The sequence below is a fragment of the Rhea americana genome, unplaced genomic scaffold (assembly GCF_003343005.1).
Source record: "Rhea americana isolate MKP2758 unplaced genomic scaffold, rheAme1 scaffold_32, whole genome shotgun sequence".
In the NCBI taxonomy this organism is placed as follows: Eukaryota; Metazoa; Chordata; class Aves; order Rheiformes; family Rheidae; genus Rhea; species Rhea americana.
Genome location: NW_028186446.1, coordinates 252,795 through 265,491, shown reverse-complemented (window position 1 = coordinate 265,491; position 12,697 = coordinate 252,795). Strand labels below are relative to the sequence as shown.

Below are 12,697 nucleotides of genomic sequence, written 5' to 3'. Positions count from 1 at the left end.
CTGCTCATATGCTGTATCTGAGCTTTTTTTTTTTTCCAATCCATCTTGCTAAGCAACATTTTTTTTTTTTGGTCCCTGATCAATTCTGTGGTAACATCTCTATGCTTAAGGGTTTGATTTCTTTTCTGGAGCCTCCTAGCCCTGCTCTCTATTTCTTTTTATAACGCCTTTATAGTTAACATAATACCTTGCGGCTCCATAACTGCTTAAATAGCAAGTCTCTTGTGCCCAGTCATCATGCATTTATACTTGCACCACTTATGCTTGTAGGACAGTGAGTCAGTGGTTCCGTGTCCTGTAGAGAAACAAATCTTTCTTACTTTTAGGCACTCAGAAAATTCAAYCTTTGTTCTTTCACATAGGAAAAAAATCTTTCTTGTGTATTGAGTCAAACTGTGACTCCCATTCCACCGTGAAGTTTAATGGTTCCCTTTACCTATGCGCTGCTGCTTCGAATACGGTAGGGGCATATGGTATGGGATGCTACTCTGTTAGGTCTTTAAAAATAGAATTTTGTCTTTTGCATACTAATTGGTACTGGAGTGTTATAACAAAGCTGTAACACCCTTGGAAGTCTCAGCAGACATCTCAGATATCTGCTGATGTTTCTGTGTCTAAAAAGGGAAAAGATAAGTCCCTAAGATCTAAGCTTGGGTCTCCTGTGAGACTTCCCTGTCAGTTTAAATATATTTTCTTTTTTCAGCTTTTAATATGCTGATCTAACTTTTCCTAAGTACTATTAAAAACAAACAAACAAAACCAAGAATAAGATTACTTGAAGAGTCAAGAGCTATCAAAATGTAAAAATTCTACAAAGGATACAAAATTCATGCAACTCTGCAACTTTAGAGATTATTTTCTGTTCCTGCTGCTTTCATGTGATAGATAAGCAGATTCCTTTTGTTAGGAAAAGTTTTATGTAAACCTTCATGAGCATCAGAAGACAGATGTTGTTTATATCTTTACCATAAGCTTCATTTGATGGTCTTTTATTTCCCTTACCTATCTCTAAAATGTCACTAATTAGGCCTCCCACCCCTGACTCCACCACAAGGATTGCTTGGTATACAGACTTTGAATTAACAGTGATAATTAAAAAAAAAAAAAACCTCTATCCTAGCGCTCCTTAAAAGGAGAAATGGGAAATCAAAGGCAGATGATTTGTTAAATTGACTCTGATCTAATTTGTGTAAAACTKCTGAAAAGTAAGCTAGCCCCTGCAACGCACCGACTATTTCTCATAGCATCTTGAATTCTACTTTGCTGTTGCTATCCTGTAAAAGTCCTGCACGCTGCTTCTGGAAAAGTCATATTGCCTGACACAGTCCAGTGTTGGAAAGAGTTGCTGAGGACACTTTATGAACTGTTACCAAAACAAAGCAACAGTACACAACAAAACGAGACGTGGTGCTTCAGTTAAGTTGACACAACATGAAAACAAATGAAACCATCTGAAAAGTGAGTCGAACAATTATTTCCATTCTCCCTGTCTAAAAACCAGACTTGTGTATGGGAGGGTAGCATCTTGAATAGTTAAATTCCCCTTAAGTACAATGTACAGTCAAAATAAGAACAATCCTTCAATATTAAAAGCATTCCTGCTGTGTCACACCATGGCGCCTGCATAAGCTAAACTCAAGACTTCTGACTTTCAAGAGGCTCTACCATTACGCTACATTTTAATATGGATCTTCGCCAACAATCATAAATAAAACACTCACTCATAAACAATTCCTAAAGGCAGTGTGTCAGACAGATGGTATTTCACTGGAAGAAAAGCTTACTACAAAGTAGTGGAGTACCCTGCTCAATGGCCAGTTGGGACTTACCTCTCTCCTGCATCTCTCTAGATGTTTTGTCAGTTCCCAAATGGCCTTTTAGCTAACAAATGCTCTCCTACTTGAAGGTCCTTCTTGCTAATGACTGAAAAAAATCATGGTTAAGGGGTGGGAAAAATGACACCATTTTCAAGAAATGGTTGTCACAGGAAAACTGTCAAGGCTGCCAGTGCAAAAGTTGGAGAGGACAGAAAAAACTGTGGATTAGTCACAGAATGGTGACAAGAGAAAGTTCTTGTTAACAACCTGGTGACTACATAAAAATTGTATTTGCTAGATATCTATAAAGATTTAATCCGTAAATGACAACATATCCAAATGTACTGTTCACTGCTATGTAAATTATGAAATTTTCATGAAACAGAAAATGTCATTTGATACTCTTAAAAATTGGATACTCTTAAAAAAAGTCTGCTGCATGGCTGAAATAATTGGACAGCCTTTCTTAAAATCTGCAAGAAACATGTGAAATACAAGCCGAATGCCGTCTTTGTTTATTAGACCATTGTGGTGGTCATAGCAATAAATGATTTTAAAGGATTTTCATTTATAAAGTAACCTCCTGTTTCTTCATGCTCCCCAAACCACTCCTCTATTCTCAGCAATTAGCAACTCACCGCATACATTTGGCAGTGTGAGGTTAAATTAGTTTTACAGAAAATAGGCCACATTTAGTAACTCATGACAAGGTTGACGTCATTGAACCAAAAGTTCAGTCATGTAAGGATGTGGTAGAGGTTATCATATAGCACATTACTAATAATATCCTGGGGAGAAAGATTATATCAACTGTCTGCTAGTGTCCACATCCAGGATGCAATTTCCCCAGGGGATAAACACTCTTTGCAAGCACTTAAACCCAGAAATCTCCTCTGCAAAGCTGTTTGCAATTTRCAGCAAAAGTTATCCACAAAAGTTGGGACACTAGACTAGAGCCCTTGAAAACACACGGCTCTGGACATTTCCATAGGGGAAGTTTAATCTACAAGGATGTAGAAATATAAAACAAAGTTTTGCTCAGAGTAACTGTTTGTCAGCTCATGTGCCTCTAATTTGGTTTCCAGTGACATTATGCAGCTGCAGCCAATGGATCCCAGCCAGGCCCAGCAGTGACTGCGGTTCTTTTTGGTTTAAATTTAGTATCTGAACAAGTTTTGCCCATCATTAAAATGGAGAATAATTGCTCAAAACTGAACCAAAGACATTATAACTGCAAAGAACTTATTAGGTCACCTTGTCCCATCCTCAGGGCACTGCAGGATTGAAAACACATTGGAACACATGCTAAACAGAGATGTGTTTGTTTTTTTCCTATTCATTTTTCTTTATTGTAATCATCAATCAGTATATTCAAAAGTTTAAAAAACAACCACAAATGCCAGTGTAAACATGCTTCAGATATATAGGTAATATAAAATATTGCACATACAAAAGTCATATGTTCAGTATCTCCTCAAGTTGCTATTTCATCAGAATAAAAATTGTGTAGTTAATGTGAATTTTTTGAGCTAACTGATCTTACTTCAGAAACTGCTACACACAACAATTCAGTATTTACAAAAGCTAAAAGCTCATTGTCTTTTTTAAGGGAGGATGATTTTTGCCTGTAAAGTATGGGATACAGAGGTGTGCAAATGTGGCAGGGGCTTGCTTCATGCTGGTGTCTGTCAGCTGATCTCTCTAACCAACAAGGGGTCAGCTCAGACCCATTTGAGCAAAGGAGACCAATAGTYTTCTATAGTTTTCTGGGGGACCAGCAAGTGGTGAGGCCTCCCTACCCTCAGAAAACAGAGGTGCTGTACTTCTGTTTTCGGAGGGATGTATCTCCTCCTCTCATTAAATCTCACAGGCACATTGCAGCCAATAGGCTAAGGGCTCTGTAATGGTCTTCTTGCCAATTTGCCTTAGGCGTGACGGTGGAAAGCACKTGCTCAGGTCTCTTAGCTCTCACACTTCACAGGTCAGCGTGGGAGTGAGCAATGGTGAGAATGCAAAATGTCCTGTCAGACTGACAGGAGCAACCATGTCACACGGCTACTCCTGTCCTGAAGTCTCAGGAAGCAGAAAGCCGGTTGTCTAAAAAGAGCCAAGAGGTAGCAGAATGGATGAGGCCACTTACCAATTAAGAAGCTGAGATGTACTGGAAAGAAAAGCAGCCCAGAAGAGGAAAATGTGGTGTRTATTTCAGAAAAGGAACAAGCTCGGCTGAAGTTTACACCATATAGCACATTTTGCACTGGAAGACTCAAACTTTCAGGCAGACAGTCTGCACAGAGCCCCAGCTTACCTACAGACCATTTGCTGACAGGAAAGAAAGAATGAAGCCTTTCTTTTTCAGAATCCTTAATWCAGAAAAAGAGGAGAAAAAAAAGCAAACCTATGAACTTCTACTCTTTAACACAAAATATGTTTCCTTCTGTGGGTTAATGCTTGGCTGGCATTCCACTTTCGGCATAAATACAAATCGTGCACACTTTCCCTACAACACTTCACCATGAGAAATAATTACATTCAGCCCTAAACTTTGCTGAAGTCTCTTTAATACCTTAGATACTGGCAGTCTGTAGTCTATAAAAAGAAAACAAGATAGAGATTTCTTTAGATCAACAAAGTGTTAGGACTGATGATGCAAATTCAACACRAGATGCAGTAGCCGTTTTAAGAAGATGTTTCAACAGAGTAAAAACCTGGACAAGAGAGAAGGAAATTCACCCTAGCTCTGGACCCCCAGGTCTTCTGAATGTCACCAATAGGCCTGTGATAGTTACATCAGAGTTTCACAAGTGACTGTATCCTGTCTCAACTGTCCAGGCAGCAGCCACCAGCAATGGCATGAGAGGGTGACTTATCCACTGTTTTATACTGAGTATGGGTTTATTTAACTGAGTGTGTGGCTGCCAGCTCTGGGGTGAGATACACTACATACTTGTTTATAATATGCTTTGCCTTTTAAAATGTTGTATAAATCCTCTGCTTAGCAAAACACCTTGTGGCCGAGAAAAATGTGCTCAGTGTGAATAATGGGTTTACTTTTGTATTTAYATGCAAGGTAAGTGCATGATTTCTATTTTATGACTTCCTTCTCTCAAAGTCTAAGTTGATTACATCAGATATTTATCCYGAAAAGGTGGAAAAATAAATAATTGTGCCCCATTTATAAAGTTTTTTATAGACTACCTTTGTTTTTCAGAAGTACTTTCACAGTACTGACATATTGTTTGTCTCCCTGAGCCATAATTTCATAAAAGTTCTTATCTTTAGGGAGGTGTCAAAGGTATTCTGCATGATACAGTAGTGTTCGAAAGTTTTGTCCTAGTCCATCTTCTAGACAACACAGCCATTCTCTCCTTGTAAGGCTTGGGCTTGTTCTGGAAGCACCTCAGTATACCACATATGTTCAAAAGCATCTGTTAAAATGTAGAATGTCTGGCATATGGTAAAAACATTCTGCTCAGTATGTTCTTAAGGCAGTGATAAAGCTGCTTTCTTTGGCAAGGATGGCCATCATGTGGCATATTCACAGAACGTTGCATAGATCAGATTACAACACCATGTCACTTGCAAGTATAAAGGAAGACTGGTAGAAGAAAACCTTCATTTAATCTTTATCGTGTTTCTAGTCTCAGGTAAGACTCTGACTTGAACTGTCATTCTTCCTCTATGCATCAGTAGTCTTATTATTTGTCAGTTGTTCCCTATCAGCCATGTCATCTTGAGGCGGTCTAGCTCTGTCGAAGAAGCCACACTGCAGAAAGCAAATGACAAAAACAAAACAAAACAAAACAAAACAAAAAAAAAGCAGAGGCATCACAACCACATGAAAACTCAGCTGCAATTTGATTCTTTACTCACTCAACCTAAAAGGTCTGGTACAGTCTATGGCAGACTGACAGACCGTGAACCCTTTTTCCTATAAAATTGTTCCCTATGAAAATTAAAGTTACAGGTGCAAGGAATGTGAGATTGAGTTCCAAAGAATAGTGGAAAAAAAAAAATCAGTTTGTATGATAGCTGTCTTTGCAGGCGATATAAAGGCTGGAATGAATGCTGATATTGACTGACTCAGATGAGGAATCTGTTCATTTCAGTTCAGCCAGACACTTATTCAGAAAGGTCACTAAAGAGGGGATTCATCTCACCTAACTTTAACTGCCTGAAAGTTAGCCTTCTGGCTGAAACTAGTTGTGTATGCTTCACCAGAAGTCAAAGGAGGGTACTGCCAAAGGGTAATTCCTCCCCATCCTCCCATATTTTAAAGATCCCTCTTTTTGTTAACTGACTACAAAGGGAACCTGGACAGTTAGCATCRGCTGGATACCTAACCCTTAACATTTAGCAGCTAAAGGCAGATGAGCCATAGCCTAATTTCAGAATTCTTATTTTTTTTTTTTAATGAGGACTGAATGGATGGCAGCTCCCTATGTTATAGCAGTTTCCAACAACTTTTCTTAAAACTTATAAAGGGAGTGTAACAACCAACACAGAACTAAAAACTTTAAAAACCAAAAGACATATAGACATAAAGGAAATCTAAAAACGAATTCTCAAAGCTGGGAGTGTAATTACACGCTGACAAAAACTGGAAATTCCTGAAGTATTCAGAGAAAACAAAGTTAGAGTCACTTCTTTATGAACCTAAACATCCTGAAAAAGAGGATCATAGGTCTTGGGAAATAAGGCCAAACTCTGTATGCCCATTTTTAGCCAGATTTCAGTAATAAAGGAGGACTTTGAAAACAAGTTCCCTGCATAAAGGTCAGCGACACAAGCATGTCAGAGATGCCAAAACAAAGAAGACACATGTGTATAGTTGCTTTTGCTCCAAGCTATTAAAGACCACAAAGTTCCAACCTTTCCTTTTCTCATCGGAAACTCTGTTAGTATCTTTTCAGCTTTATTAAGGTAACAATAATAGGAATAATACAACTTACCTTCCATAAAGCTAAGGTCAACATAGCTAGTACCAGCAATCCAAGAAGTATTGCTAGTATTATAACCCATAAAGGGATTACAAAGGAGACATTTGGAGTGGACCAAATGACAGATGTTCTGATCTGAAATGAAAAGAATACATTAAATGAACAAAAAATAAACAAGTAAATCTGAAGTAGAATACAGTGGTTATAAGCATTCACTTCAATAGAGTTTGCAGATCAGAAACACAGATTGCTTGGACTTCTCCCATGTTGGCTTCACTTACTGCAAGTTCCTTTCCTCTTGTTCATGATAATTACTAGAAATGAGATTTGCACATATACAAAAGTACTGCCATATCAGACATAAGAATCATTTTCACTTAATACAGCATAGCAAGAAGAGAACATTTGTACAAACACGTCAGTAAGATTCAAGGAGCAAAATTCTTCTCATGCACAGTGGTACAACCTAGAATAGTATAATTTACTTAAATAGAATTGCTCTGAAACAATGGTGGATTTCATCCCAAACTCTTAATTCAAACCACAATAGGTACCATCTACATCACTCTTATTTTAACTTCTGCTGACAGATCAGTATATATTTTTTCTATGACTTGTGTTTCAACTAAGCAGTCCAAAAATGAAACTCCTCAAGCAGAATGCATTGTCCTTCTGGTAGAAGCATAATGCACAATATGACATTACACTTCTTAAAGGAAGCCAAACATACTGATTGCCATGTAAATGGGAAGAAAGCATAAAACATATTTCTCATTGTCTGAGGGTCTAGAAAGCAACAGGGGTGGATAACACCAAGTTATGAAAGGTTCTAACTGACTTAGCAAAGTTAATCTCTTTAGATCTTCATCCTAACAAAGAGTATTAATAACCCTTATGGCTTTCTCTTTTGGGGGGTCATCCAAATAAGTAACCTCCCTCTTCCTCTCCCTTCCACATCTTGTACCAAATTCATTCTATGCTTGCAGACTCTGCTTGGAAGGCTCCTCATCAAACTCATTTGTACTTGGTATCTCCCCACTCTTCCCAAGGGAGAAGGAATAAGGTTGAGCTTTCTTTATCTCCTCAGTCTCAACATTCTCAATTATGTCCTTCCTTCCTTCCTTCCTTCCTTCCTTTATTTATTTATTTATTTTTGCTAAACTTTCTTCTTCTCTGTTAGACTGGGAAGTTATTTCTTTCCTGGGTTTTCTGTTGGATTGCTCTCCTTTACTCTTGTTCTCCTTTAAAAAGGGTAAGTATGTGGCAGATGGAAGCTATTTTGTTCTTCATGACAGGATAAAGTCAGTTTGTAAAGCAAACTGATTACATAAGCGCTCAAATTATCTTCCTTTTTACTGCCTGAGGTACAGCTAGGAAATCTGCTTTTCTTAATAAGTTTACTGGCCATTACTCAGCCTCTGATCTGCTCTCACTGCAAATTCCATTTTTACTCAGGTTTTGCTATTAACTCACTGGTTGATATACCTGAAATATAGCATAATTCTAATTTGTTTATTCATGGAACTGCATGCCGAATTGAAGACTGGACATAGCTCTGTAGTCCCATTCAAGTTAAATTCCATTTCTGTCTCTCTGTCCCTTTTCTGCTAGACAATTTTGAAAATGGCAAATTTCTGCCTTCCTGTAACGTCTAGCCCTGTTTGCTGCAACTCTTTTTCATGGTTAACATTTTCCCAGACTTCTCCTTCTGTAAGCATTAGTTGACTTTTCCTCTAGCTACTGTCATAGTTAACTGGAAGACACTCTGGAAGAGTCCTTTCCAAAGGACTTCATCTATGAGGCCTGCAAAGTGAAGCCTGCCTATGAAGTCTTCATCCGCACTTCGTCTGTGCAACCTTCTGTCCCCTACTCTGAAACAGCACTTGCAAAGGGGCAAGCCTGGGTAAGGCCTACTGAGKCTCAAATACTTCCATATTCTTATAATATCCCTCACTCTTATGGGTCACAGAACCAAGATTATCAYTGCAATTAAGAACAACATTTCTATATGGATGACACTTTTTGTCTATCAAAGCTTACACTAGAGATTCCACAATAAATCCTGGGAGATTGCCCAGTTCTTTGGTGTTAACGCTTTAACGTCGGCCAATACCCTAGAACAAAGATTAAGTGCTTGCAGTGTAGGTCATATCATCATTGATCTAACAAAAACATTCAGCTAATACACTTCTCTAGGGCAGCTGTAAGCAGTTATTACTCTACAAGACTGCATTCATTTTTAGACAGGATAAAAATACAGCATATGCAAAGGACAAATATTAGTTGACCATTTAAAGCAAGAGACAGTTTTATTACAATGCAAACAAAATTAGTCAGAAAACATGGAACCCCATCCTTGGGTCCCAGCAGACGTCTTGCCAGTGTAAGCAACCATGCCACTACAATGACACCATTCCTTCTCTCAGCCTGCTCTTCAGGATGCTTCTTAAGCTCTCCGTATCACTGGATTCAGCAATAGCAGCGTTCATTTAATAAGGACAAAGTATTCCTGAAAGGCTCTCCTTGTGTCTCAGATTGGTACTGTATCTGGCATTAAAATACAAGGGCAAAGAGAATGAGAGAAAGGCTGAACTGCCTGCAGTGATTCTTCCTACAGAAAAGTCATTTAAGGGAAAAAAGAATTCAAATAAAAGGCTCATATGGCTAAGAAAATCAGAAGGGACACAGGCATCACGGGCTGCATGAAGTCTGTAGCAGGCAATGAGCTCAGCTGTCTAACAAAGAGCATCTCCTTTCTGCTGCTGGAAAATCCTCATGAATGCCCCGTGGCACACCTTGAAGACCTGATCATATAATGCACAAGAGTTGAGAAGTGCTGACAAAAATTAAAAAGGCCTCAAGACAGAGAAAACTAAGACTGATAAAAAAAAAAMCTCATGCATGTTCTATGCTTTCTCTGCTGGCAAAGTCTGTGGTATCACAGAAAGCAGTTATTTTTTATCTGAAAAAGATCAGAAACTATGAGCATACAGCCTATGCTGTGTACCTTAGATACTGATGTCAGGTTTGAGCTTCACAAGAACTTCTGTCCTAACACTAAAACTGTCACTTATCAGAGCATGTTGCTGTGATGTAGAATAGTTACTACAAACATCTTTAAAAATATTTGAAAACAACAGCAAAAAATGAATGCAAGCAGGGCTTTCTGTCCTCTTAAATCTGATGAAATGTCTGACTCCATTTTACAGTAAGATTAAACCACAAATGAAACTCATTTACTTGCAAAAATGTGATTTAGCTATTTCTAGTATTGATACCTTGAGTCAAATTCCTAAGTGGTATAAGGTTGCTGAAATAAATACAGCAGGAAATGGAGTCAGCAGAGCTGCTCTGGACAGGAACGTACAACGTAAGCAAACCAGAACAAAAGGCTCTGGCAAGATACCGGCCACTTCTGAATGGGTTGGTAGAGTGACAGTCTACTGAAACGGTACATTCTGCATATGGAAATGATCASAGCAGGTGAGTAGCTTTGTAGGAAGGATTCTCTGCTTACAGATTTTTTWAAGATAGTATTTGACTGAACCACAGTTGTCTCCTTGGGTACCAAGCCCACATTTATCCAATTTACCAACACCAGTGCTCTCAGTTCTCCCTACTAAGCAGATGGACATGGGTAGACTAAGTTGTTGTCTAGCATCTGAACTGTCCAAAGGGCCACCTACTGATTGCAAAAGAATGTAACAACTAGGCTCCTAACTAACATGCCTCTGTTAACTGCTCAGAATTAGGTGGAGTCAATTCAGACTTCAAAACATGTTTAAGATCCTGCTGAAATCAGCACATTTCATTAGGACTAGTGGATTTCATTAGGCTTTGCATAAGGCTGGTAGCTAATTTATGCAACCTGAAACACCTATGTAGTCACACCATATCCCTTTTTACGTACCACTTCTTAGATGTCTGCTGCATTTACCAGTTGTGTTTTCTTTTGTCTTAGACTGTGCAAGCTGTAAGGCAATCCAGCTCTTGTTGCAATACTTACAGAGAATCTATTACTCTGTGCAAATCCAGATTGGGTCTTCCTGAGGGCATACTGTCACCAGTAATGAATGGTGTAGCAGCCCCTGCCTTGCCTGTACTACATRGGTCTGTAATCCTCTCTCCTATCTTTCTTATACCATTCTGTCTTTACAGAAATTAGTGTGCAATTTGCAGAGTCATTTCAATAGCTCATCTGGAACCTAACAAATGTTGAAATATAAACAAGAAACCTTAATCTTACAGCAATGCAGAGCATCATGATTATGATCCTTAGACTACCAGTGATGAGTAAAACAGACAGCATAAGTGAATTCTATCTTGTATCAAGCAGAATGCTGCCAAATTTCTCTTGTAGCAGGAATGAGGCCAGAGAAAGGCATCAATAGCTAAGGGAACTATTTGCATCTTAAAATCATTTTGTCCTACCCACGGCCTTTTCCAATGAATCCTTCTTTGTCTTATATTTTTGAAAGCAAGGGAAGGGTTGGGCTCAGTGCTAAGATGTGCTTGAGATTTATTTCCTCTCTGAGTAGAGGATTATACCTAGTGGTCAGTCTCACTCCTGTCTGCGTGCATTAGCAGTAGAACGTAATGCCCTGGGCTGCTGCCTTCCCTACTCCTTACAAAGACCCGCAGGGCTGCTCAGGCAATTCCTGGTGAACAGTCTGACGCTGCAAGTCCTGAACACCCACACAGCTGAGGCAAAAGCTGGAGGGGAAGAAAGAAACCAAGCATCCCCTTAGCTTTGCCTGCCTCATTTCACCATTTCCACAGAAGACTGTCAGCCCCCCGAACCCCACCCCATGCTGTCCACAATAGTTTTACATATGATTTTGATTTAAGACAAGTTTGTATTATTCAGCTTGGATTTCTGTTTTTCTCCATGTGGTAGGTTTAGTACTATGAGATCAGAGCCAGGGAATGTTTTGAGGGGATTTATCTGTTTTCATCTACGGTGGTCAATATGAAGAAGTGGGATTTTTACACAAGCTTTGCATGTTTGGCATTATACTTCAGATGCATTTTGGCTTTCCTCTCTTTTCAGGGCTAGAAGACTTACGCTGAATGCTGAAAATAGTGCAGGCTTCTCCATCAGGCTGGTGAAAAATACACCTCACAGGCTAAAGAGAGCAGCTGTCTGACTTTTAACTTTTTGCACTGCTGAAAAAACTGCTGGACCAGTCACACCTTTGGTAAGCAAAGGAGTGATAAGAAATGCTGTCTGGCTCAAGCAAGAAATGAGAGTGAAGCCCACTAGAAAGTTACAGGCAGAGCCTTTGTCTGCAAGGAGAAAGACACTTCAATTTGTTCTTAGAATGGATGCTGTCTAGTAGTCTTGACTTTATAGTCATTATTGTGATCCCATGAAAATCACTTGCTGCTCATTAAAGTATTTCAATGAGGGATGTCTCTTCTTTTTTTTAGTGTGACACAGTTAAGTGCATTGTAAGTAAATTAAAAAAACCCAGCTTTTTTGCCACTGCTTTCAGGACAGTTTGGATTTTGCTCCCAATTTTGGTGCTACTCAGTATGTTTTCAAAATTGTCTTTGATTCCAAGTCATTGGACATTGGTCAAACAATTTACGTTAAAGACATCCCCTCTGAAGATCCCATCAAACATTTAAGAAATGAGGTCATATTTTACTAAATTCTCAAACTGTTCAATAATCACATAATTACAGAACAACACATTTCTGTTTATTCTAGCTCTATATCTTTTATACTAAAAGGAATTTCATGTGCAAAGTGAAATAATACATCAAGTATTATTTACCATAATAACATCTCTATGAAAAATTAGAATTTTCTTTTGAATGTTAAAGCTGTTAGTAAGGAAGTCCAACCATTCATACACTATACAGTTATAATTCCAATTCTATTAAAATCAGTGGAAAGACTTCTGTTGACTCCAGTGGATTTTGGATTAAGCTCCA

At 38.6% G+C, this 12,697-nt stretch overlaps 1 protein-coding gene across 1 annotated transcript in view; it reads right to left on the bottom strand.

Moving 5' to 3' along the window:
* Nucleotides 1–3,133: 3,133 nt before the first annotated feature.
* ITGA8 (integrin subunit alpha 8) overlaps nt 3,134–12,697 on the bottom strand; it is a gene marked incomplete at its 5' end in the record, with an annotated part of 109,725 nt that continues 100,161 nt past the window's right edge. Inside the window, 2 exons of the mRNA XM_085310559.1 lie at nt 3,134–5,583; nt 6,770–6,892. Coding sequence (XP_085166685.1) covers nt 5,497–5,583; nt 6,770–6,892 — 210 coding nt within the window. The remainder of the gene's footprint in view (nt 5,584–6,769; nt 6,893–12,697) is intronic.